Below are 26,456 nucleotides of genomic sequence, written 5' to 3' on the forward strand. Positions count from 1 at the left end.
GCTCAGTCCAGACCACCTCATCTGATTTACCCTTCTTACATAGCTCAGTGCTGGGGGCAGCTAGCAAGCCAAAGTGGGGTACAAACCTCCGGTAGTACCCCGCCATCCCAACAAAGGCCTGGACCTGTTTCTTGGTCTGGGGAACAGGCCAACCTCTGATCGTCTCCACCTTGGCCAGCTCCAGGCTTGGGCAGCCACTCCAAACCTTGTGGCCCAGGTACGACACCTCTGCCATCCCCACCTTGCACTTTCCAGCTTCTACCGTCAGTCCTGCCTCCTTGAGGCAGCTCAGCACCCTCTTCACCTGGGACACGTGTTCCTCCCAGGTCTGGCTAGAGACACAAATATCATCAATGTATGCTAGGGCCAAGTTCTCCATCCCCCTCAGTAACTGATCCACCCAGCGCTGGGAAGTGGCCAAAGCTCCCTTGAGGTCAAAAGACAGGACCAGGAACTCAAAGAGCCCCAAAGGGGTGGTGAAGGCAGATTTCAACCTGGATCTGGGTCCAAAGGCACCTGCCAGTCGCCTTTGGGGTGATCCGTAGTAGAAAGGTAATGAGCCCCACCCCCACCCCCCACCCCCACAGCTTGTCTAGAATCTCACCAGGCCTAGGCATTGGACATGGTGATGACATTAAGTTTCCGATAGTCCCCACAGAATCGGATCGACCCATCTTTCTTGGGGACCAGCCCCACGAGTGAGCCCATGGGCTGTTGAATGACTGGATCCCCTCTAAAGCCAGCATGTCCTTGACCTCTCTCTCCAAGTTCTGGGCTGTTTTCCCAGTGACTCTGAACAGGGGACACCTGATGGGAGGATTGGCTCCTATCTCAGGGAAGAGGTCCACCAGGGGATCTTCCCACTTCTCCTCCCAATCGTCCCTTACCAGGTCCACGGGGTCCCCTCACTCTCCTCCCATACAACAGCTCGAAAGGGAGGAAGACACGGCTGTTACTCTGAAACCTATGGATTCCTGGGGCACTTCCCTGTACCGCAGGCGGGGCAGGTACTTGTCCCAGTCCTGCGGAGGTCAAGGAAGGAAAGAGTGACTGAGAGCATCAAAGGCCACAGAGATACTGAGCGATGGGGAACAGCCCATGAGGCCCAGCCAGGAAGAGGAGCAGAGATGTTGTGAGGGGGTTGGGGGAAGACAAAAGCCAGACTGAAGGGGATCTAGGAGCAAGGCCGGATTTTTCATTGGGTGTGTGCCTAGGGATGCCGGCATTCTAGGGATGCCTAAAAATGCAATTTTTGCCGCTCCCAGGTCCTGGCAGGGGTTGGGGCCAGCTGAGGGGGAGACAGCCCCACACAGCCCTGCTGGAGCACTCCTAACTTAACCCAATGGACACAGTCACCTCCCAGCGGGCCAGTGAGTGTGGCCAGAGGGCAAGACACGGGAGAGTCGGTCTCTGAAGGGGCTTGTGGGGGGGATCTGGGCAGTGAGGGGGTGGGGGATGCTGGGTAGTGGGGAGTTTGTGGGGGACGCTGGGCAGTGGGGAGTAGAGGAGGTTTGTGTGTTTCGGGGTGCTGGGCAGTGGAAGGTCTGTGGACAGAGGGGCACTGGGCAGTGGGGTGCCTAAAAGTTAAAAGTGGCGGTTAGGAGGTCCGAGCCGCTGCTAGCACTGGGGGCCACCCCACAGCTCCCGGCCACCACAAGGGTCCACCCCACAGTACCTGGTCTCTGCGGTCGGCGGTGGGGGCCTGGAACTGTGAGCCGCAGGCAGCAGGGGACACTGGAGAGCTGAGCCCCTGCAAGCAGTGCCGGGCAGCTGGAAGCCGGGGCTCCCGCAGCTGCCCAGCCAACGGGAGTGGTGTGGGGACCCTGCCTAGGGGCACGCAAGGTATACATCTGGCCCTGCCTAGGATGGAGTTCTCCAGCTGCCAGCGGGTGCAGCGTGTACTAGGAGCTGAGGGGTCACGGGCAGGAGGAGATAGGGCAGAGGCGGTCAGGTCAGTGAGGGCAGCAGGGTGTGCAAAGAGAATATGAACAGAGAAGTGTTCACCTGCTCTGGTCAGGAGAGTCAGAGATTTTTAAGGCCAGAAGGGACCACCGTAATCACGCAGCCTGACCTCACAGGCTTGTCTGAACTCATTCCTGTTTCGAGTCAAATAGCTCTAGCTGAACCTGAGCATCTCTTTAAGGGGCCCATTAGTGCCTGTGGTGAGGGCTCATCTCAGCTGCCTGAAGGGCCCAGTAGGTGGGGGCAGGTTGCTAGGGAGAAAGGCGGGGGGCCAAAAGGAAGATCCTGTTTGCAAAGTGGCTAGAGGTTGGGGGTTGGGAAGGGGAGAGGAGGGCCAAGGGATGCCAGGAAGGGCTGGGGCTTGGGGCAGGCTGTGGATGTGGCTGGAGGTGGAGAAGTGACCATAGTGAAGAGGGACACTGGTGGAATAGTTTAAGCTTTCTTCATCTCTGCGTTGTTCTGAAACTCCAGGCATCTCGTCTGGGAGCCGCACTCCAGGGCTGGGATGGAGTGGAACGCTGCATGTGCTCTTACCGCTGCACCCGGCCTTGGAGAGGACTCGGGGGAAGAGGGGAGCCTGTGACATGCCCAGAGAGATTTTCCTTGACCTGGTTATAAATTATTCAGCATGTTTATCATGATCACCATTTTGACCAACTGTGTGTTCATGGCAATGAGCGACCCGCCACCGTGGGCCAAGAACGTGGAGTAAGTTCCTTTCCTCCCATCGCAGCTTGGCCTCCTGATGGCACTGGAGAGGGCGGCCCCTTTCGCTGCGTGGCTGCTCTCTACAGAAATCTGTCCTGCTTATCGGAGAGGGGCCTGAGGGAAAGGGGTGAAGGGGCCTTTGGAAATAGGCATGTGTAGTTTGGAGACCCCTGGACTGAGCTATCGCCATGTTTGTGATCTCAGAACCCAAGTTTGTGTCCAGCTCTAGACTTTGCAACCATGGGCACATTTCTGAACAGCCTCCCACCACTACTCACTGCGGCTCAGCTGCAGGACAGACAGGGCTCCGAGCAGGCAGCAGGTTTTTGAGGACTCAGCACCCAAAATTTGGGGCCAGATTACCAGGGCTCAGCGCCCACTATCAGTGCCAGATTTTCCAAAGAGCCTCCCATTTAGGCGCCTAAACAGGGGCTGAAGTTTTCAAAACATCCAGCAGCCCCGGTGGTGACACTAATGGCCCAGACCTTGCGTGCCTTCACCATGCTGAGCTCATTTGGAAATCCAGCCCCTGGTGCTGAAAGTAGTGCTGGTAGTGAGTGGCCCATCTGTATTAACGTTCCCAATTTTGCTAATGCTAGCAGAGCTCAGCTGCTGTCAGCAGCCATGGGAAATGACTGATAAGACATATTTTCCAACCCTTTTCCCATGAAGGTCCCAGGACCCATTTTTCCCGCATACACATAACATTTTTGCAAGTGTCTTGGATAGTTTTCCCCTTGAGCTGCTTGTCTTGTCTACTTACCATAAGTCACTGTTTCTGCTTTCAGATACACCTTCACTGGGATATACACCTTCGAGTCGATGATAAAGATAGTAGCCAGAGGATTTTGCATTGACCAATTTACATTCCTACGCGACCCATGGAACTGGCTGGATTTCAGTGTTATTGTTATGGCGTAAGTATACTCAGTAAGGGACGTGGCACAGGCAGGAAGCCCAGCTAACCAAGTTGTAACATCTGTGGTATAGGATGAATTGGAAACAAATGTCTGGAAAGCCACAGATGTTAGCCACAGATGTTAGAGCTGGTATAGTCTACAGTGGGAGTATGCCCCAATTCCTGCACTGGATGGCCAATCACTAAAGTAGCCACACCCTAAATGTAGACAAGGAGAGCTGTGATTGCATTGGTGGAGCTAACCCCAGTGCCAAGCAGGGTTAAACGTCACTGGGGCATATTGTGACTTTCCTTGTCTACACTTGGGGTTTTGCTCTGGTTGGTGGCCCCCTATGGTCACCTAGCCTGTCCCTCTCAGTCAGGCCTGGCTTGTTACCTCACTTTGCCCAGGAAGAATCAAATTGTGCTACTTCCTACCCATATTTCTAGTCTCTCTGCAGTGAATCTCTTCCTATTATTTCTCTGTCCTCACTAGTGTTCACACCACACCCCTTCAATATTCACGGGGACTGGTTAATGTGCCGGCTGCTCCCTCTTCCAGTTGGGCAGTGAAGACGTTAAATCCGACCAGTCCTAACCCTGTTGACTGCCTCATGTCACTGCTTGGCTCCCCATGCTTTGACCTGTCAGGTTCAGCCTTGCTCCTCATTCACAGTCCCTCAGATGGTGTTTCCATCCAAGCAGAGTCAAATTAGTTTAGCTAATAAGGTTTAGCAAGTCACTGTAGCAAGTATTGTCCATCTCCTTCATGCAGCCTTCTCACTCCTGCAGCGCTGCTCCCTCATCCGAGAGTCTGAAAATGCTTTGCAGGCTCGGCAGCCGCTGCGTGGAGTAGGGTCCATCAGGGTCCCAGCAGAGGCTGGGAGTAGCTGCGGAGTTCCCGGTCCATTCTGGGCCAGGGTCGATACCAAGGGTCAGAATCCAAGTAACTTTTCAGGGTCTGAGTCAGGCGCAAAGTCCAGAACAAGCCGAGGTCAAGCCAAGAGTTTCAAGAGCACAGAACAGGAACCATCATGGACACCTGCTGGAATGCCCCTTGGGTTTGTATAGAGCCGGGAGCCAAACAGGAGCCATGAGGCTGCTGCCTATCAAACCCCTAAGTTGATCTCAGCCAGTCATGGGACATGGCACACGGGCTGGGTAGAGCTGCTGCTGGGGGACAACCTGGAGGTGCTGGCTGCCTGGTAGCTCAGCAGCCCTAGATTCTATACCTGCAGGGCCCTCTGGCAAAGGCTCCTTCTCCCCATTTTACAGATGGGAAAAAAGAGAGACTCTCTTTTTAAAAAAGGGAAGAAGGAGGATCCTGAGAACTACAAGCCACTCAGCCTCACCTCAGTCCCTGGAAAAATCATGGAGCAGGTCCTCAAGGAATCAATTCTGAAGCACTTAGAGGAGAGAAAAGTGATCAGAAACAGTCAGCATGGATTCACCAAGGACAAGTCATGCCTGACTAATCTAATTGCCTTCTATGATGAAATAACTGGCTCTGTGGATGAGGGGAAAGTGGTGGACGTGTTGTTTCTTGACTTTAGCAAAGCTTTTGACACAGTCTCCCACAGTATTCTTGCCAGCAAGTTAAAGAAGTATGGGCTGGATGAATGGACTATTAGGTGGATAGAAAGTTGGCTAGATTGTCGGGCTCAACGGGTAGTGATCAATGGCTCCATGTCTAGTTGGCAGCCGGTATCAAGTGGAGTGCCCCAAGGGTCAGTCCTAGGGCCGGTTTTGTTCAATATCTTCATAAATGATCTGGAGGATGGTGTAGATTGCACCCCCAGCAAGTTTGCAGATGACACTAAACTGGGAGGAGAGGTAGGTACACTGGAGGGTAGGCATAGGATACAGAGGGCCCTAGACAAATTAGAGGATTGGGCCAAAAGAAATCTGATGAGGTTCAACAAGGACAAGTGCAGAATCCTGCACTGAAGACGGAAGAATCCCATGCACCGCTACAGACTAGGGACCGAATGGCTCAGCAGCAGTTCTGCAGAAAAGGACCTAGGGGTGACAATGGACGAGAAGCTGGATATGAGTCAACAGTGTGCCCTTGTTGCCAAGAAGGCCAATGGCATTTTGGGATGCATAAGTAGGGGCATTGCCAGCAGATCGAGGGACGTGATCGTTCCCCTCTATTCGACATTGGTGAGGCCTCATCTGGAGTACTGTGTCCAGTTTTGGGCCCCACACTACAAGAAGGATGTGGATAAATTGGAGAGAGTCCAGCGAAGGGCAACAAAAATGATTAGGGGTCTAGAACACATGACATATGAGGAGAGGCTGAGGGAACTGGGGTTGTTTAGTCTGCGGAAGAGAAGAATGAGGGGGGATTTGATAGCTGCTTTCAATGACCTGAAAGGGGGTTCCAAAGAGATGGATCTAGACTGTTCTCAGTGGTAGCAGACGACAGAACAAGGAGTAATGATCTCAAGTTGCAGTGGGGGAGGCCTAGGGTTGGATATTAGGAAAAACTTTTTCACTAGGAGGGTGGTGAAGCACTGGAATGGGTTACCTAGGGAGGTGGTGGAATCTCCTTCCTTAGAGGTTTTTAAGGTCAGGCTTGACAAAGGCCTGGGTGGGATGATTTAGTTGGGGATTGGTTTTGCTTTGAGCAGGGGGTTGGACTAGATGACCTCCTGAGGTCCCTTCCAAATCTCATATTCTATGATTCTATGATTCTCTCCTGTAGGACAACCTGCAGGGAAGGGCAGGGGAAAGATGCTTGCGCTCCTCTGGCCTCCTCTTCACTTGGAAAGGGAATCACAATGAAAGACTATTTTGATCCACTGAGTTTGGTGACATGATGCTGGCCACCAACGACCGGCTCCGTACAGACCAGGATGGGTGGTGCCAGCTCCTATGGGCTAAGCTCTGGTCCCAGTACTGGTCCCAGGAGGCGTGATGCTGACTCCACTGTTAAACACCAGGCCTTGCTTGCCGTGCAGGACCCAGCGGGTTCTCTGCTCCATGGGGATGGAGCCCCCAGAGGGGCTGCTGTAGAGTCCAACCTCCCCTGCTCCCACCAGTGGCTCTGGAACACTTTTAATAGTGGGGGTGCTGAAAGCCAGCCCTCTTACCGCGTCTATGTCTGTCCTTGCCCCCTGCAGAGCTGGGGCTGGGAGCAGGGCCATGTCTCCGGGAGGGGGGACCCAGACAGGGGTAAGGGGACCAAGGCTGGGGCTACAGCTGGGGTCGGGGGCAGCAGCCGGGACACCAGGCATGGGGCCAGCAACGGAGCCCCGGTTGAGGGGCAGCAGCCAGGACCCCACATAAAATCTGGGGTCCTTCAGAACCCCCCGCACCCCTAGTTACCATGCCTATGGCTCCCAGCCTTCCCAGATTAGTGTTGCCAACTCTCTAATCGCACAAAACCTAACACCTTAGCTTGCCCCTACCCCAAGGCCCTGCTCCCCGATCACTACATTCCCCCTCCCTTGGTGACTCACTCTACCCCACCCTCACTCACTTTCACTGGGCTGGGCAGGGGGTTGGGTTGTCTAAGTATCCGTGCACCACCTAGTGCAGTGGGGCCATGGTCCAAGACTGGAACTCAAGGATGCTATCATCATCATCGTCAGGAATCAATCGGTGTAGCTCACCTGGTGTAAAACTTCCCAGTGTAGACAATACCACAGGCACCTTGCTCCTGGGAGCTTTCCCCAGCCCTCTCAAGGCAACACAGCTCCAGACCTTCCCCCATGAGTCTTTGCAAGTAGCTGTGAAGTGCTAACAAGTCCTCTTCAGGCACTCAGAGCAGCACACAGCTATAGGCTCTCTCGGAGGCAATGCTGCAGGTTGGCAGCTCTACTGTTTTTGTCTCTGAAAGTGACCATGCCCTAGAGTGCGGCAAAACACGCCTCACGTCCAGCTGCCACAACAGAGCAAAGTCTGAATCCGTCTTTCCCCCTCTCCACAGTTACACCACAGAGTTTGTGGATTTGGGAAATGTCTCAGCTCTACGAACGTTCCGTGTCCTCCGCGCACTGAAAACAATCACCGTGATTCCAGGTGGGTCAAGGAGCATTTGCCTTCCAAACCATCTCCGTTCCTTTCCACAGTTTAAGCTTTAACTTGAAAAACCAGCCGGCTTGCAGATCTTTGCCCTGCACCTTGGATTGTCCCGTGCACCAGTGCAAAATGAGCGTGGAACACTCCTGTTCTTGTGTGACAGTGCTTTATACCCCCTTTGCACTCACTGTCACTGGTGTAACTGTAACTATACAGGTTGGAGGATAGTGGAGACAATGGCCCCTTGCCTGTTGGGAGGCGAAGGCATTTTTCTTTGAGCTGGGGGCATTCTGGCTTTGGTAGTGCTAAAAGCTCCAGCAGCATTGCCAGCCCGGTTATAACACCCTGCTTCCGCTTGTGCATAACTTTGCAAAAAAAAATGTCTTTTTGAGCTGACATTCTCCATGGCCCAAAGTGATTTTTTTTGGAAAACTTTGAGGAAAATGCATTTAATTGTTTCATATTATTTTCCGTCTTTTACAAAAAGGCATACGTTTCAGGCTTTGACTGTCTACGCTTGGAGCTTGGCGTGTGTTCCCAGCTCGTGTAGACATACTTGCATTCACCCTCATTGGGCTAAGGTGTAGCTGCAGTAGCCCGGGCAGTGGCGAGCGGTGGCTTAGGCTAGCTGCCCAGCACTCAAACCTGCCTGGACCCCCTAGGCGTGTGTTGGCGGTGGCTAAGCTAGGCCACCACTTGCCGCTGCCTGGGCTACCGCGGCTACACTACTGTTTTTAGCACACTAGCTTGATAAGAGCTAGCAGAAGAGTGTCGGCATGAGCTGGGGTCACACCCCTAGCTCCAAGCGTAGATGTAGCCTTTAGGGTCAAATCCTGCTGGTTTTTACACATGTGAGTGAGTCCCATTCATTCAGTGGGGCTATTCATGAGGAGAGATTATTAAGACTGGGACTGTTCAGCTTGGAAAAAAGCCGACTAAGGGGGGAGATGATAGAGGTCTATAAAATCATGACTGGTGTGGAGACAGTGAATAGGGACATGTTATTTATCTTCTCACATAGCACAAGGACCAGGGGTCACCCAATGAAATTAACAGGCAGCAGGTTTTAAAAAAACAAAAGGAAGTACTACGTCACACAACACATTCTCCACTAAAAATGTTATGCTTATAAGAAGCACAACAGGATCTTTTTCAGGGGAAAAGGCAATGTGCCACATTTATTGAAGATACAACAATTAGCATATGCATTCAATCACACCACAAACACACACACTGTCCCGCCAGTCGATGTTATAGTTACCAGTCCAGAGTTGGGATCAGTCTGGTGGCCAACTAGGTTGATCACAGATAGGGAGGAGCCAGGTTCCATTGGTCATGACACAATGCTCCGGGAAAGTCTTGATAGCATGAACCCAAAATTTCATGGCCAGGCCCCCTGTTTATATAGTGATTTTCCTTCACTGGGACCAGTGAGTTTTGCACCATCATGCTGTAATCAATTGTTTGACGAGTGCTTGTTTTCATAGAATCATAGAATATCAGGGTTGGAAGAGACCTCAGGAGGTCCTCTAGTCCAACCCCCTGCTCAAAAGCAGGACCCATACCCAATTAAATCATCCCAGCCAGGGCTTTGTCAAGCCTGACCTTAAAAACTTCTAAGGAAGGAGATTCCACCACCTCCCTAGGAAATGCATTCCAGTGTTTCACCACCCTCCTAGTGAAAAAGTTTTTCCTAATATCCAACCTAAACCTCCCCCACTGCAACTTGAGACCATTACTCCTTGTCCTATCCTCTTCCACCACTGAGAATAGTCTAGAACCATCCTCTCTGGAACTACCTCTGAGGTAGTTGAAAGCAGCTATCAAATCCCCCCTCATTCTTCTCTTCAGCAGACTAAACAATCCCAGTTCCCTCAGCCTCTCCTCATAACTCATGTGTTCCAGTCCCCTAATCATTTTTGTTGCCCTTCGCTGGACTCTCTCCAATTTATCCACATCCTTCTTGTAGTGTGGGGCCCTAAACTGGACACAGTACTCCAGATGAGGCCTCACCAATGTCGAATAGAGGGGGACGATCATGTCCCTCGATCTGCTCGCTATGCCCCTACTTATACATCCCAAAATGCCATTGGCCTTCTTGGCAACAAGGGCACACTGCTGGCTCATATTCAGCTTCTCGTTCACTGTCACCCCTAGGTCCTTTTCAGCAGAACTGCTGCCTAGCCATTCGGTCCCTAGTCTGTAGCTGTGCATTGGGTTCTTCCGTCCTAAGTGCAGGACGCTGCACTTATCCTTATTGAACCTCATCAGATTTCTTTTGGCCCAATCCTCCAATTTGTCTAGGTCCCTCTGTATCCTATCCCTGCCCTCCAGCATATCTACCACTCCTCCCAGTTTAGTATCATCCGCAAATTTGCTGAGAGTGCAATCTACACCATCCTCCAGATCATTTATGAAGATATTGAACAAAACCGGCCCCAGGACCGACCCCTGGGGCACTCCACTTGACACCGGCTGCCAACTAGACACGGAGCCATTGATCACTACCCGTTGAGCCCGACAATCTAGCCAACTTTCTACCCACCTTACAGTGCATTCATCCAGCCCATACTTCCTTAACTTGCTGACAAGAATACTGTGGGAGACCGTGTCAAAAGCTTTGCTAAAGTCAAGATACAATACATCCACTGCTTTCCCTTCATCCACAGAACCAGTAATCTCATCATAGAAGGCGATTAGATTAGTCAGGCATGACCTTCCCTTGGTGAATCCATGCTGACTGTTCCTGATCACTTTCCTCTCATGTAAGTGCTTCAGGATTGATTCTTTGAGGACCTGCTCCATGATTTTTCCGGGGACTGAAGTGAGGCTTACTGACCTGTAGTTCACAGGATCCTCCTTCTTCCCTTTTTTAAAGATTGGCACTACATTAGCCTTTTTCCAGTCATCCGGGACTTCCCCCGTTCGCCACGAGTTTTCAAAGGCTCTGCAATCACAGCCGCCAGTTCCTTTAGCACTCTCGGATGCAACTCATCCGGCCCCATGGACTTGTGCACGTCCAGTTTTTCTAAATAGTCCCTAACCACCTCTTTCTCCACAGAGAGCTGGCCATCTATTCCCCATGTTGTGATGCCCAGCACAGCAGTCTGGGAGCTGACCTTGTTCGTGAAGACAGAGGCAAAAAAAGCATTGAGTACATTAGCTTTTTCCACATCCTCCGTCACTAGGTTGCCTCCCTCATTCATTAAGGGGCCCACACTTTCCTTGGCTTTCTACTTGTTGCCAACATACCTGAAGAAACCCTTCTTGTTACTCTTAACATCTCTCGCTAGCTGCAGCTCCAGGTGCGATTTGGCCCTCCTAATTTCATTCCTACATGCCCGAGCAATATTTTTATACTCTTCCCTGGTCATATGTCCAACCTTCCACTTCTTGTAAGCTTCTTTTTTATGCTTAAGATCTGCTAGGATTTCACCGTTAAGCCAAGCTGGTCGCCTGCCATATTTACTATTCTTTCGACACATCGGGATGGTTTGTCCCTGTAACCTCAACAGGGATTCCTTGAAATACAGCCAGCTCTCCTGGACTCCTTTCCCCTTCATGTTAGTCCCTCAGGGGATCCTACCCATTCGTTCCCTGAGGGAGTCGAAGTCTGCTTTCCTGAAGTCCAGGGTCCATATCCTACTGCTTACCTTTCTTCCCTGTGTCAGGATCCTGAACTCAACCAACTCATGGTCACTGCCTCCCAGATTCCCATCCACTTTTGCTTCCCCTACTAATTCTTCCCGGTTTGTGAGCAGCAGGTCAAGAAAAGCTCCCCCCCTAGCTGTCTCCTCTAGCACTTGCACCAGGAAATTGTCCCCTATGCTTTCCAAAAAGCATTGTCTATGCACCACTGTACTGCTCTCCCAGCAGATATCAGGAAAATTAAAGTTACCCATGAGAACCAGGGCATGCGATCTAGTAGCTTCCGCGAGCTGCCGGAAGAAAGCCTCATCCACCTCATCCCCCTGGTCCAGTGGTCTATAGCAGACTCCCACCACTGCATCACTCCTGTTGCTCACACTTCTAAACTTAATCCAGAGACACTCAGGTTTTTCTGCAGTATCGTACCGGAGTTCTGAGCAGTCATACTGCTCCCTTACATACAGTGCTACTCCCCCACCTTTTCTGCCCTGCCTGTCCTTCCTGAACAGTTTATAACCATCCACGACAGTACTCCAGTCATGTGAGTTATCCCACCAAGTCTCTGTTATTCCAATCAAGTCATAATTCCTTGACATCACCAGGACCTCCAGTTCTCCCTGATTGTTTCCAAGGCTTTGTGCATTCGTATATAAGCACTTGAGATAACCTGCTGATGGCCCCGCATTCTCAGTATGAGGCAGGAGCCCTCCCCTCACGCACAATTTTTTAAATTGTCATTCTCATCCTTTATCTTGTTCTTTTATTAAGTCTCTCAGGGAGTTACCCCAGGCTGGCTTTAATCACACCTATCCTGTCCCCATTGATAGGTGCCTGTCTCATCTTTAGAGTTGTCAATCTGCCCTCCTCTGACATTTCAATAGGGGCGTGTTGCAGCCTCCTGGTGCCCTTGCATCTGTCTCCGGTTTCTCCCTGGAACATCTGGTTTAGTGATGGCCTTCACACTTATCTCTTAATACACATTCCTCATTGACATACAAAACAGAATTAATTTACACAGAACATTTTGAAAAGGAACATCAAATTGCAATTCAAAAGAAAAACAATCACAGCATTCTTTTACTTATTTTAAAATGCTAAACCTACAACAAAGCGGTGACCCTCAAAGGTCTATTGCTGCCTTGAAATCAGTCCAAATGTAAAGAAATTCTGGCTGATGCATCTCTACCAATGGCACATTAGGCCATTCCTTTCTGCTACTCAAAAAGGGTGGCTGGCAGGATATGGTTAAATCATACATCAATACATTTGATACATGCTACATTATTATCTTATTCTTTATCCTTCATTCTAGATTATACAAACTACAAACATAAAATCCTACTAATACAAAGCCAACCTGCGTAACTCATTGCCAGGAGGTGTTGTGAAGGCCCAAAGCATAATTGAGTTTAAAAAATGTCAGTTCATGGAGGATATGTCCCTCAATGGCTATTAGCCAAAATGGTCAGGGACACAAGCCCACGCTCTGGTTGTCCCTAAACCTCTGGCTGCCAGAAGCTGGGAGTGGGTGACAGGGGATGGATCACTTGATAAATTGCCCTGTTCTGTTCATTCCCTCTGAAGCATCTGGCATTGGCCTCTGTCAGAGACAGGATGGCCTAGCTGAGCCATTGGTCTGACCCAGTATGGCCATTCTTATGTGATGATGTTCTTCTGTTCTTATCCAACTAAGTATGATTGACTCATGTGAACAAGAGAAGCAGGATTTAGCATTTTTACTGCACTCAGATAAGTCCAAAATGACTAAACTATAAGGACTTAATTATGGAAAGGACCTCAACCTAATCTCCATGTTTGAGGGGAGGGGGGTGGGTTTGTGACATGCATAATCATGACCCTAATTGAACGCAGACTTGTGCTTAGCCGTCTTGGCCTTGATTTTAGCTAGGTCTCAACCTGGCCTCCAAAACTGGGTGCAGGCAGAAAGCTAGGAAACTTAAAGTGTGCAGCTGCGAGCACAAAGAGGTGAGCACATAATTCTAGGCCCACCATTTGGCTGGCAGTGTTGGGTATGTCTACAGTGCAATTAGACGCCCACGGCTGGCCTGTGCCAGCTGACGGGCTCACAGGGCTCAGGGGCTGTTTAATTGCAGTGTAGACATTCGGGCTCAGGCTGCAGCCCAAGCTCTGGGACCCTGCTATCTCACAGTGTCTTAGAGCCCAGGCTCCAGCCTGAGCCCAAACATCAGCATCACAATTAAACAGCCTCCTAGTCTGAGCCCTGCGAGCCTGCATCAGCCAGCCGTGGGTGTCTAACTGCAGTGTAGACATACCCTTAGAGGCCACATTTGCAAATATATCTGGTCTGGGACTCCTGATGGTCACCTTATCCCAGCCTCTAGATGGCACCAAGTTATATGTAAATTCAAACTACCTGGCTATTTGCCCAAATGTGAGCCAGATGTTGGGCCCACACCCTGAGCACACATAGCCCTTTGTTTTGATAAGGTAGAAGCACACCAAGAGCTCAGGTTCAATGGGGGAGGCTGCCTCGCTGGCACAGTGCAGAACCCTTTGGGCAAGGGTGGCTGCAACCTTGTCCAATGGATCCTAACATTCCTTGGGCAAAGACCCAGGAGAGTCTCCTGGCGTCACAGGAGTAACCAAATCGAAGATGCTATGAGGATATTTCATCAGGACAAGAAGACTCTTGTGCCCTGGCTTCTTTTACCGCCTGCCAAGGCAGAGGGGACCTAATGCCAGCTAAAACCTATTTGTTTTACTCACATAAGTAGTCCTTCCTCAGCCAAAATACAACAACGGGAGGAAGCCCTCTGTGAACTCCCTACCAGACAAAGGGTTAAAAGCAAAACCAAACAGCAACTCCCCTAAGCCCCTGGCACAGGAATAGGATTACTGGGGTTTGCATCTTCCCTCAGTTCCACAATGTGGGAGTCAAATGGGCATCTGCCCACTCCCCAAATGGCTAACAGCTTTGAATGGGTGCCAAGGGCTATGACAGGGCCAGCAGGCTTGCTGGTGGGGGATCTGCGGAGGCAATGAAAGTCACTTTTATTCCAGGATAATCAATGCACTTCCCAAGCAGAGTAATTAATCTGGAATGTGATCTCTTTATCTGGTCTAGAGTCTCCACCACGCCAACCGTTATTCTGGAGTGGTTTATTCTCCTCTTGCTGTTCCAGTCAGTTTCACCATGTAGATAGGTCCTTAAAGGATCGGCGTTTTACCTCAACAGATGGAAACATTGGCATGGCGACTGGGACAAACTGATCCCCGATGTATATTTGGACATGAAATGGGTCCAAAGCAAATGCCAGATCTAAGCACTCCTGTACTTTGGGACAGTTTTGGGCTCCAGAGATGAATTCTGAGGCTTGATCCCATAACTAGTTTGGCTGTCACACGAGGGGAATAAATATTTTCACATCTCAAGGGCCTCTCCATTTTTTTGTTGAGGAACTGTCTGTTATTGAGTGTCCGGGGAGGTTGACGTGTTCTCCGACTGGTTTTTGAATGTTATAATTCTTGACAGCTGATTTGTGTCCATTTATTCTTTTGCATAGAGACTGTCTAGTTTGGACACTCAATAACAGGCTTAAAAGTGGCAATTCTTCAACAAAAAAACTTCAAAAACAGACTTCAATGAGAAACTGCAGAACTGGAATTAATTTGCAAACTGGACACCATCAAATTAGGCCTGAATAAAGACTGGGAGTGGCTGGGTCACTACAAAAACTAAAAACTAATTTCCCCATGCTAATTTCCCCCTTACTGTTACTCACACCTTCTTGTCAACTGTTTGATATGGGCCACCCTGATTACCACTACAAAAGTGATTTTTCCTCCTGTTGATAATAGCCCACTTTAATTGAATTGTCTCGTTAGAACTGACCCCCCCACTTAGTAAGGCAACTCCCATCTTTTCATGTACTGTGTATATCTATCTTCTTACTGTATTTTCCACTCCATGAATCTGATGAAGTGGGTTTTAGCCCATGAAAGCTTATGCCCAAATAAATTTGTGTCTCTAAGGTACCACAGGTACTCCTCGTTGTTTTTGCTGATACAGACCAACACGGCTACCACTCTGAAACCTGTTCTTTTGTGTGATCTAGCACATCAAAAGGACCATTTGTGGCACAGAGTGATGCAAAACCTCAGGGCAACAGACCTCATTACCTGGCGTGGGGCTATTGTGTCAGGGTGTGTGCTGATGTCTGGCGGGATCAGGAAAGAACTGACAGGCTTTGTGAATAAGGGATTTTCCAGTTCACTGGCAATTCTGAAAACTCAGGAAAAAAACGTTTTAGGACTAATCGAAAATGATATTTTTTGAAATTTTTGGTGAACTGAATAGTCAAAAAAATCATTTCTGATTTTTTGTTTTAACAAAATCTAAATGGTTTGATTTTGACCATTTTAAAATGTTTTAAATTGTTATATAAACCTAAGGAAATTTGTAAACAAAAAGTTTTGAACTGAAAAATTGAAGCATTTCATTTTAAAAATGTTGAAACAAAATGTTTTCATTTTTTTTATTTTTTGTTTCATTTTTTATCTGAAACAATTTGCAAAACACTTTGGTGTTGCCAAATCTGCATTTTGTGCCAGAAAAAAACGTGTTGACAGAAACATTTCACCCTGCTTTATTTCCAGCCCTTTGGATAATAGCATTGCACACGGATGGGTGAATTTTTATGGGAAGGGGTCTTGCCTTACACTGAAATCCAGGTTCTCTTATGGGACGCATGAACTCCATAGCAACATTAGAACATTATCGATGATTAACAAATTAATAACTACACCAATAATAATGTCTCCCTCCTCAGGGTTGAAGACAATTGTTGGAGCTTTGGTACAGTCCGTGAAGAAGCTCTCTGACGTCATGATTCTCACCGTCTTCTGTCTGAGTGTTTTTGCACTGGTTGGCCTTCAGTTGTTCATGGGGAACCTTCGGCAAAAATGCATCAGGTGGCCACCCCCTATAAACGACACTTTGCAAGAGGACATCTTCGGAATGGACAATGACGTGTTCGCTAACTCAACTCTCTCCAGCAACACAACTGGGTTGAGTAATGGGACTTTTGACTGGGATTCGTACATCAACGATGAAGGTAAATACTTATGTGCCTTCTCTCTGCTGTTAAAATGTACCCAAGTAAACAACCTGATTGACTCCTTGCTACCATTCAGAGCCCCTCTCTTTAGCCAATCAACATCCAGGACTGTCCACCATCCTTGGAAAATTTCACACCATGTGACTAAGCCAATGACAAATCAAAATTGGCCACAAACATCAAAAGCTGGAGGTGGAATCCAAAAACGATAAATGAATATTTTTGTCCAAAACAAGAAAATGAGAAAATCAAAATGTTTTGGCAAAAAAGAAAATGTTTAAAACAAAAGGGCAGAACCCTTTATTGAATAAGGAGCCACACACCAAGGGTGGAGAAAGAATTCTGAAACTGCTTCCATATCCAGGGTCCTTCTACAGTGCAGGCACAGTTATACAAGAGGCAGAGCCAGCTGCTAGTTAGCAGCTGCCAAGTAATGCTGCAGCGGGATGGGTATTGTCTGGAGTGTTTCACATCTTGTTTAGAGCCCTCAGCAGAACTCAGTGGCAAGTCACGTTACATGCTGACTGAGGTGCTTTATTCCAACGGCATAAGTGGCTGTGAGGTTAACCACAGGAAGGCTCCTTAGCAGGGGAGTTAAAGTCAATATCCTCGAATGACTGAGATCTATACAAACAGCAGTGACACATTCTGGCCATGCATTCAGGTTAACAGCTGCTCACACCAGAACAACACATCCTGGCCTGAAATGCCATATAGGGGGTGGCTTTTCAACACTCCACTGGTTAGTTAAATAAAAGCATGGGGTCTGGGAAGGAATAACCGATTGAGATGCACAGAACAGGCTCCAGATAGGTCCCTCCAGGCCATTCAGAGGGCAAAGTCCGAATCAGATAACACCCAAGGTGGGGTACTCATTGCTTCTCTATGCAGGTGTCTCAGGCTGCTGATCCGCACCCGCCAGAAGGGCCTGACCCCAGGGCAGGTTCCCCATGTCAGTAAATGAAATGAAATTCCCTCTTTGCTGCGTCTCAGCAGCTGCTGTGGTTCTCATGTGAGTAGGTCACTGGCAACATCAAAGAGGAATGAGTTTGATGCATTCCTGGTCTCGGCACCCTTTGGGGTTGGCTGTCTTAGGAAGGTGTGGGCTGACTGGGATGGGAGCATCTGGGAAAAGGAACTTGTAGTGGGCTCAGTTTGGTGCTGGCCTGAGAGTGCTTGTTATTTTCCACAGTTTCCCAGCAGGGCATGTGCAAAAATTCACTCAGCTGAAAACCCGCAGAGCCATGACACTGGCCTTTCTCCAGTCTTTTCAGTCCCTTTCTATGAATGTTCACACCAGTGAGCTTTGGTTTGCATGAAAGGGAATGTTAACACATGTTCACACAAGCATTCACGCTGGCCACTCTCGCTGGCTGTCTCTAGAGCTGTCACTGGGTTGGGGGTCAGCCAGTCGGGCAAGTGAAACAAAACTGTGTGACTAAGGTCACCTGTGCAAATTAGCACATTATGAATAGCAAATATAGGAAGCAATAGCTGTGGTGAATGCTTTGTGCTGGGACACAATCCAATTAGCCATTTGTTGAAGAATTGCAAAGATAAACAAATGTGTGCAAAGCAATGTCTGCAATTCTCACTTCTTGCTTTTTTCCTGAATTGCAAAGGGAATTTCTACTTTCTGGAGGGATCACTGGATGCTCTGCTCTGCGGGAACAGCAGCGATGCTGGGTGAGTGGGGTCTGTTCTGACTGGCACAAACAGACCTGGGTGGCCCCTGGGGAGGGAAACAAAGAGGCCAGCCATGGCTTAGTCTGAGGATAGCATTCAGCCGGACCAGCCAACAAGAAGTGACTGGTGCGAGTTTTGCGAAGAGGGTTGTGGGCACAAATGCCCATTGTACGTCTGGGCACAAATCTTTTGGGAATTGTGAAGGGAACCCTCTGCTCCCATCTTCTTTGCTCTCACACAGACCGTTCAGAGACCTTCCTTTTGTAGACACCACCATGTAGTTTACTGACAGTGCTTCACCTTGCCCAGCCATCCTATGTACAGAGTCATTCAGCTTGACTAGCCCTTCTCCAGAGGGATGGGGGATGAGAAAAGGTCTCTCCACACAGAGATCTCCCTGCATCAGGCCCCAGCTACCCTTGTATCTCTCCCTCTTCTGCTTTCCCACCCCCTTGCACTTCCTTCCTGGGCTCTTTCACCCAGGCTCCTTGTTAATGGGCTAATTAGCTCATTATCTACCCGGCCCCAATCTGATCTGGTCGTCAGGAGCTCCTCTCCTTAATGACAGGTTTCAGAGTAGCAGCCGTGTTAGTCTGTATCCGCAAAAAGAAAAGGAAGACTTGTGGCACCTTAGAGACTAACCAATTTATTTGAGCATAAGCTTTCCTGAGCTACAGTAGCTCAGGAAAGCTTATGCTCAAATAAATTGGTTAGTCTCTAAGGTGCCACAAGTCCTCCTCTCCTTAATGAGGCCCTCTCCGGGGCCTCATTGGCTAAACAGTGACCAGAGTGCTGGTTTGGTTGCTGACTCCTCACGGGGATGAGGAGTTTTCGTGCTGGTAGAAATGCTGACTGGTGCACAAGCACACCCCTCTGGGCTTCAGGGTCCCCTGGGCCAGCTGCACCCCCACTGCCAGGGGGATGCCCTCTTTACTGGGAGGGAAAAGGAGTCTGACGTATTTGTACCTCTCCCTGAGAAATGACCCTGTGGGAGGTTCTGCTGGGAGTGCCTGGGGGCTAATTCCTGAGGGGTCCTCTGGGATGACTCTGCTTCTGTATCTGAAGAGCTATAGGCCAAACTGCAGGTCTCTGCCCATCCTATTCACCCTCCCTGCAGGTGCACCTCGTTGGTGAATGCAGATCCCCCAGGGCAGCGCAGGAAATGATACACAGACTGGGGGGTGGGAAATATGATGGGGAGAAAGGGGAAGCCCAGATGCAAGCTAGATAGGCAGTTGCAGCCTCCTTCTGCCTCCTGCCATTGGTGCTGGAGAACACCTCCGCCCTGTCACTCCCCAGAGGTTCTTCTAGACAGCTTAGCCTCAGGCCTGTTCCAAGCACAGGGTTTTTGCTTTATAATATACTGAGATTGACAAACTGTTTTTGTGGGGAGGGGCAATGGGTGTGAATTCTAGCCTTAGAAGAGCTGGATGTTTGCTCTACCCACGCAGCCCCGGCTGTGTCAAGTCTCCTATCTTTCCCCGACTGGCTGTTGTGAAATGACTCAAATGGACTAGTAGCCACCTCCTAAGAGCTGGAGCTGAGGTTTTCAGCCCTAGGTGCCTAAAGTGAGGGTCTGTGCCCAGAGCCCCACAAGGCCTGATTGTCAGGAAGTGTTGAGCACCTGCCCTGTGAAAACTAAGCCCCTTGGGGGCGCCTTACATTGAGCACCCCTAAGATGATGCACCCCAAATCACTAGTCACTTGCGAAAATCTTGGTCATAACTGTTGACTAGATACCTAAGTAAGTGGCCACATTTTCAAACGTCCTGTCCACCCAGCAGCTCCCGGGAAGTCAGTAGAAAGAGCTGAGTTCTCAACACTTGACAATCCGGCCACTCTGCGTATGACTGCACTGCAATAAACCACCCACAGCTGGCCAGGCCAGCTGAGTCTGGCTCGGGATGCGGGGCTAGGAGATTGCAGGGTAGATATTTGGGTCCGAGCTGAAGCCCGGGCTCTGGGAGGTACTGCCCCCAGCACGGAGCCGCTGGCAGTGCAGGATGACCTGGTCAGCTGGCATGGCAACTTGCTGGCCCCAGAGTCCAACATGGGAACTGAGGGGAGCCAGCAGCGTTGCCGAAGAAGGCCAACAGAGTGACTCTGCTGACAAAACCGGCCCCAGAGGAGGCTCTGCCGCAGGAGCAGCTGCAGCACATCCTGGGGCTGAGCAGAGAGGAGCTTTTTGAGGCTCCCCTCCACCCTGGAGAAATGGCCGCTGCAGAACTGGCCTCAGAAAGTGAAGAGGCAGAAGCCACTGGTAAGTTTCTGGCTCCATTTTTGTGTTTATTAAAATAGGAATTAGAAATGGGAGGGATTTCCAAACCATGAACCAATGCAAGCCCTGGGTAACACCCTGTATCCGCTAATGGCCGATACCATGCCAGCACATTGGCATCCCCCACCTCCCTCCCACCATATGGAATTCAACATGGAACTCAGGTAATACAAACAGGAAAGCAAGCAATGAAAAGTGAAGTTTTACTAGAAAAGTGCACGTTTTCTGAGGACATTCTGGTTTGTTAAAAATAACAACCTTAAACTGCCTTCCATGTATGCACACTGCTTGACCCCACCCCACCGGCGTGACCAGCCACCCAAAGAGTGAACTGGGGCTCGGGGGCAGTTGAAATGTAATCCATTTTCAAATCTCACCCATTTCTGTTAAATGCAACCCATGCCATCCATGGATGACAAAATCATTTCTCCCAGATACGACTGGAGGTTTGAATTCAGTCCAGAAATGTGCCGGGGCGGTGATGTAAGGGGGATGGCAGTGCAGGTCTGTGTGTTTGCATGCAGTCATAACAGGCTATGTTGGAAGCCTTGGGGAAGCACTGAGCCATGTGTATGCTAACACAGCATCCTGTTCATTCCCTCGTTACTTTTGACCCAATCCTGGGTGCTGATAGTGCTAACTTTTCCCATAGCAGGAACTCCAGACAGGCAGTCCCATTTCGGGAAAGGCATATATTCCAGGGCCTCCATGGTAGCTGAGCTGCCCACTCCGCTCACATGTGTGCTATTCAGTCGCTATACGTTTGAATACTTTGGTAGCTTCCGTGGTGCTTTCCCACCGGCAGCTTGGAACAACACTCTTAGCCAGCTAGGCGCCACGGGTACTATTGTGTTCTCCAAAATGTGCCATGCTTGAAATGAAAGCCAAGGCTTCTGTAGTATGATGTGGCCACTGACCTCCCCCAGAGCCCCAGGTGGACTGCAGTTTTTTGAAAAAAAACCAGCTGTGTTTTAACTCCCCATTCTCCGTGCACATCTTTTGCTGCGATTAACCCGGCTGTGTCCAGGGCAGCTCCAGCTACCCGAAGCATCCGTCTCCCCATGAGCTGAAGTTCAGTAACATTTTATGTCTTTGACATTCCAAGAGGATTTTTTCTGTGCTCCTGCACTGAGCTGTTGGGACAACAACCCACTGTGTCTTGTCCTGTTCCAGGCCCCTCAACCTCTACTGGCTGTAGGACCTCCAGAGCTCACCCTCACTACAGCAGAAGCCTGGTTCACCATACCTTCACAGGCCGCTCCATGGTGAACGTATAGTTCAAGTTCTGGACAGGGCCAACATGTAGGTCCAGGACTAAAGACAGAGGGACCTGCGGCTAGAGGAAGGCAGGCCATGAGGCAAAAGGAAAAGTTCAGGCTGGCTGCACAGCTTAAGGACAGGGTTGCAGCACGGTAGCACTTGCTCCGTGGTTCCTGGAAGAGGCCCGGTGGCTGAGGGAGTAGGACTGAGCTCAGCAGAAAGAGCTGTTTGAGCAGCAGCTATCATTAATGGACACAAGAGTCCCAGCTTCCACTGCATTGCCCAACCCACTATCTGCACCCCGCCTTGGTACCCCATGCTGCAATCCAGAAACATCTGGGACAGCTCCATGGCTGGGTGGCCCATGCAATCGGACCCTATCAGCCACTGGACAGGGCAAGTGTGCCCCATGCAGCCCTCCAGGCTGAACTCCTCCCTATGGATGCTGCCCTAGCACCAAGTGTGCAGCAAAAGAGGAAGGAAGGGAAAGGAGAGCAGGGACCCAGGGGACATGCAACAGTTGGGGCTTTCTGTCTGGAGGATGGTTTCACTGTTTGCACTTTGTTCCTGGTTTTTTCAAAGGTTTTGGTGCTACTCGTGTTTTGGGGTCCTCATGGCAGCTGCTCTTTTCTAATAAATGTTTAATAATAAAGGGTTTTATTTTGTTAAGAAATGTTCTGACCATCCTGCATCCCATTCCATAATGTGTATTTCAAATAATGAAGGTAACCACATAATCAGGGGACAGTTGGGCAGTTGTATGCAAATGCTATTTCCCAACACAGTTATCTACATCAATCTGTACATCGATCAGCTATGTACATCAATCCATACTGGGAATCCACACACACCCCTTCCTCTGTCACAAGCGATCATGTCATTCATAAGTACAATGCATGGCAATGACCCCCTAAGACAATCCACCCCAACCTCACCACGTTCATACCGGTGCTGTTCTCCCTCTTCCCTTGGTCCAGGCAAGCCCATCACGCAGGCGCACGCAGCATCCCTGACTTCTAGTGCCCAGGTACATCCAGCACCAGCACTTTCTGGCTGGTCTGTAAACACCTCCAATGGGAGTTCAATCTGCCAAAAGCGCATTCAACGCCGGATGAGCGAGTCATTCAACCTCCTCTTGCCAGGGCCTCCAAGATCAGGGGACAGTCTGATTAGCCAAGGCAAAGGGCGCACATGGGGTCCTCAAGAAAACAGGGGAGACAGTAGCTCCACTTATGACAGTGTCATTTGGTGGGAATAGTGTCCCAGCCTGTCCTTGAATGTAGCCCCCCCATAGGCGGAAAACCCTGGTATCACAACCTGCCTAGTGCAGCCCACGCTGGCAGCCATACATTGGAATCTGTGGTCCGCTTGGGCCTGCATACCAATGGAGAAGTACCCTTTGCCGTTCAAGTCCTCGTGCTTCTTGAGGACAAACTGTGGGCCCATGAGTCCCGTCAACGGCCCTGGTGCAGTCTGGAAACCCCATTCTCTCAAAGTCAGCAATAACTTCACGTTGGGAGTAAGCCACATGCCTGACTGCCTCAGAAACCTCTCCCACCACGTTACCCCCAGTCGACGTTCCAACACCAAGCAGGTTAGTAATGGCCCTATAGCAGTCTGGTGAAGCCAGCTTCCAGACAGGTATAATAACCCGCTTCTGGGCTGGCGTGGCCTGCCTCATGCATGTCTTTATGCTGGAGGGTCGGGGCAAGCTGCTTACAAACTGCATGGTGATGTGATCCCACCAGTCCGCGTTTGTGGCCCTGTTCCAGCAGCAGCTACGCCAAGAGTTGTGAGCAGCATCAGCCACGTCTGTGTCCTCCTCCTGCTCCATCGTTAGCTCTTTGGTGGGCCAGAAAATGCTGCCGGGACAGCCACTGGAGTCTCATGGAAGTTCTGACCATTTCCTGAAACAGGAGTGACAGTGCAAGCAAGACAAGTTCTTCAAATGCATCTCCTCTGTGTTGCTGGCTTCAGTTGCTGGGACCTTGCAGATTGAAATGTCAAGTCAGCAGGATCTGTTGGTGGCTGTTCAAACTTCCTGTAATGGCCGGGGTGGACAGTCAAGTTTTTCCACACAGAGTTAGAGCCGCCACATTTTGGGAGAGAACTAGGGAGTCTGAGGCAGTGGTGGATTAGCCACTGGGCCAACAGGGCCTGTGCTCAGGGGCCCCGGCCATTGGGCTGGCCCAGAAAAATGGGCTCCCCCGCGTCTGATCCCCCTGCCCAACACCCCTGCTGATCCACACCGTGCCCCAAACCCAGGCATGTCAGGTGCGGGGGGGTGGGGCAAGCCCCTGCCCCCGACTCCATTTCCCTGGCACCCAGTTTTGAAAGTCTTGGCTTAATTGTCTGCAAATGTGTATTGCTCTGTGTGTGTGTGTGTGTGTGTGTGACAGACAGACAGACAGACAGACAGACAGACAGAACCAAGTACTTTTAAGATACAGAACTCTTGCCTCTTACTTTTAAACTCCAGCAAACCAGCTGCCTCCAGTATACCACCAGCATCAGGCCTATACATCGTACATGGTGGGGTAAACACAGGGGGTCTCCTTAGCATTCACACGCATTAGCTCTTCTGTATCACGTGATAGTCCAGGGTTGCCTATTCAATTAGGATCTGACTCTGAATTGAATGCTTCTCCATCTGGCCTTGAGTCACCCCTGTGCCAGCCCACTTGCTTCATTGGGGTTGCGCAGGTAAAACTGGGCCGTTTGCACCTTGCACCCTCCTCAAGTTTCTGAACATAAAACTCGATTCACTTTTGCCCTGGCTTACCTTTCCTGTGCCAGGCTGGGGCTGAATTTAGCACTAATACACCCTCTTCTCTCTGCTCCCACTGGCAGGAAGTGCCCTGAAGGATACATGTGTATGAAAGCAGGAAGGAATCCGAACTATGGCTACACCAGCTATGATACATTTAGCTGGGCTTTCCTTTCTCTCTTCCGCCTCATGACTCAGGACTATTGGGAGAATCTCTTCCAGCTGGTGAGCCCTTTCTTCCCTTTTATCTGGGTTTTCCCACTGGCAAAGGCAATAGCTTGCATTCAATTGCACGTCCCCCTACACGTGGCAGGGGTCCTTTGAATTAAAGGTCATTGTGGTTTTTTTTAAATTTCCTCTTGTTTTTTGTGTGGTGATGGAGGGTCCAGCCCATCTGTGGGCTGGGAAATCTAAAACGTGCCTCTGGTCACTTGGTCACTCAGTGTAAAGCACGTGGGAGCTTGTTGCTTATTGATATTCATCCGAAAGCATCTGGGCTGGAAGGGAGCACCCGGCTGAGTGCAATGGGGCATATTTTCAATGGAGCTGGGCCTGATGTAACCAGTCCACACGATACAGTTGACAACAGACATAATCACAATCCCCTAAATAAGTCCCTCCCAGGCACATTGGGAGCTAGAACTGCAACCTTTGCCCTTAGTTGCAAGGACAGGGGCTGGCGCTGAAGGAGGACTCACAGCTGGTGGGAATAGCAGGTCCTCTATCTTCTCTGTTGGGGCATCACTAGAGGGCAAGATCACACAGGTATACTCACGTTCTAAGGCCTGCCAGTTTGTATCCGTACCGAGAGTCTGAGACCTCTCAGGGCCAGGGGCATTTGGATGAGCCTGTTGTGATGATCAGAGTCTGCTGTCCAGATCCAGGTTCGGCTTCTCAGCCCCTCAGGAGCGTGAGGATCTGTGGTTTTCATTCCCGGCAATCCCTCAGGCTCCTCTGCTGGGTGGAAGCACCATGCATACTATCCCAGTGCGCACGCCGGAGGAGAGCCCTGTTGTGCTGACGCCTCTGGGGACTGTAGTATAACTCACAACCCACTGACACTCACCACAGCACGAGCAACGAGGGGAAGGCTAGATGGGAGTAAGGCCCTCTCAGTTATGTGAGGAGAAAGTGACTCAAAGCCACGCCCATCACTGGGAAGAGGCACTAAGGTAGCCTAGCAATTAGAGAGTAAATAGACTAGTGGTCTGACCATCTGTGATGGAATGTGCCTCTTCTTTCCACAGACCCTTCGCGCCGCTGGGAAAACATACATGATCTTCTTTGTGGTGGTTATATTCCTTGGTTCCTTCTACCTCATCAACCTGATCCTGGCTGTTGTAGCAATGGCCTACGCCGAGCAAAACGATGCTACCATGCTGGAGGAGCAGCAGAGAGAGGCAGAGTTTCAGCAGCTCCTGGAACAGCTGAAGAAGCATCAGGAGGAACAAGAGAAACTGGTCAGTCCTACGGCGGCCTGGCTGCCATGGGGATTGGGAGCACTAAGAATGTGGGGCCGGAGTCTAGGTCTGTACTGAAGCTGGGTGCGAGCCGCTCGGACCAGGTCGACAGGGCAGGGCTGAAACTAGTGCCAGAGTGGACACTGCATCTCGGGCTGCCAAGTGTAGGGGGTTGGGTGGGAAGGATCAAAGTAAGGGGGCACCGAGGGGAGAAGCCCACTGGGCAGAAGAGCGAGGTCAGCGAGTGGCAGTGGTAGGGAGGGGTGGGATTACAGGGAACTAACAGCCAATGTCAGCCCAGAAAGTGAGACAAGAGATCCAGGCTGCGGGGTCCTCCACTGAAGCTCAGGAGCCCCCCGCATGACAGAGGACGCGGTGCAAATGTGGATCAGAAGAGGCCTGGCAGTTCTGTGTGGCCATTCCCTGCCGGAGCTGGGAGGAGCTTGCAGGGCTGGGCTGAAGTCCCCAAGCCCTCATGCCTCCTTTCTCAAAGCAGCCAGTGCCAGGCAGACCTGAAGGAGGTAAATTAGAGATGTCCAGTCCCACCTCCTCCCACCTCCCCATTGGACCCACCCCTGAGCACCAGGCCCAGCAGCCTCAGGTTCCTGCCCACATCGTGAGTAGCAGCTGGGAAGGGCCTTCACAGCCTTCTGGCACCATCCTT

At 50.4% G+C, this 26,456-nt stretch overlaps 1 protein-coding gene across 1 annotated transcript in view; it reads left to right on the forward strand.

The window, feature by feature from the left end:
* SCN4A (sodium voltage-gated channel alpha subunit 4) overlaps positions 1–26,456 on the forward strand; it is a 118,342-nt gene that overhangs the window by 17,425 nt on the left and 74,461 nt on the right. The window contains exons 3-9 of the mRNA XM_077806049.1: positions 2,581–2,670; positions 3,459–3,587; positions 7,503–7,594; positions 16,054–16,338; positions 17,964–18,027; positions 24,416–24,557; positions 25,580–25,792. Coding sequence (XP_077662175.1) covers positions 2,581–2,670; positions 3,459–3,587; positions 7,503–7,594; positions 16,054–16,338; positions 17,964–18,027; positions 24,416–24,557; positions 25,580–25,792 — 1,015 coding nt within the window. The remainder of the gene's footprint in view (positions 1–2,580; positions 2,671–3,458; positions 3,588–7,502; positions 7,595–16,053; positions 16,339–17,963; positions 18,028–24,415; positions 24,558–25,579; positions 25,793–26,456) is intronic.

This window comes from Eretmochelys imbricata, chromosome 27 (assembly GCF_965152235.1).
Source record: "Eretmochelys imbricata isolate rEreImb1 chromosome 27, rEreImb1.hap1, whole genome shotgun sequence".
Classification (NCBI taxonomy): domain Eukaryota; kingdom Metazoa; phylum Chordata; order Testudines; family Cheloniidae; genus Eretmochelys; species Eretmochelys imbricata.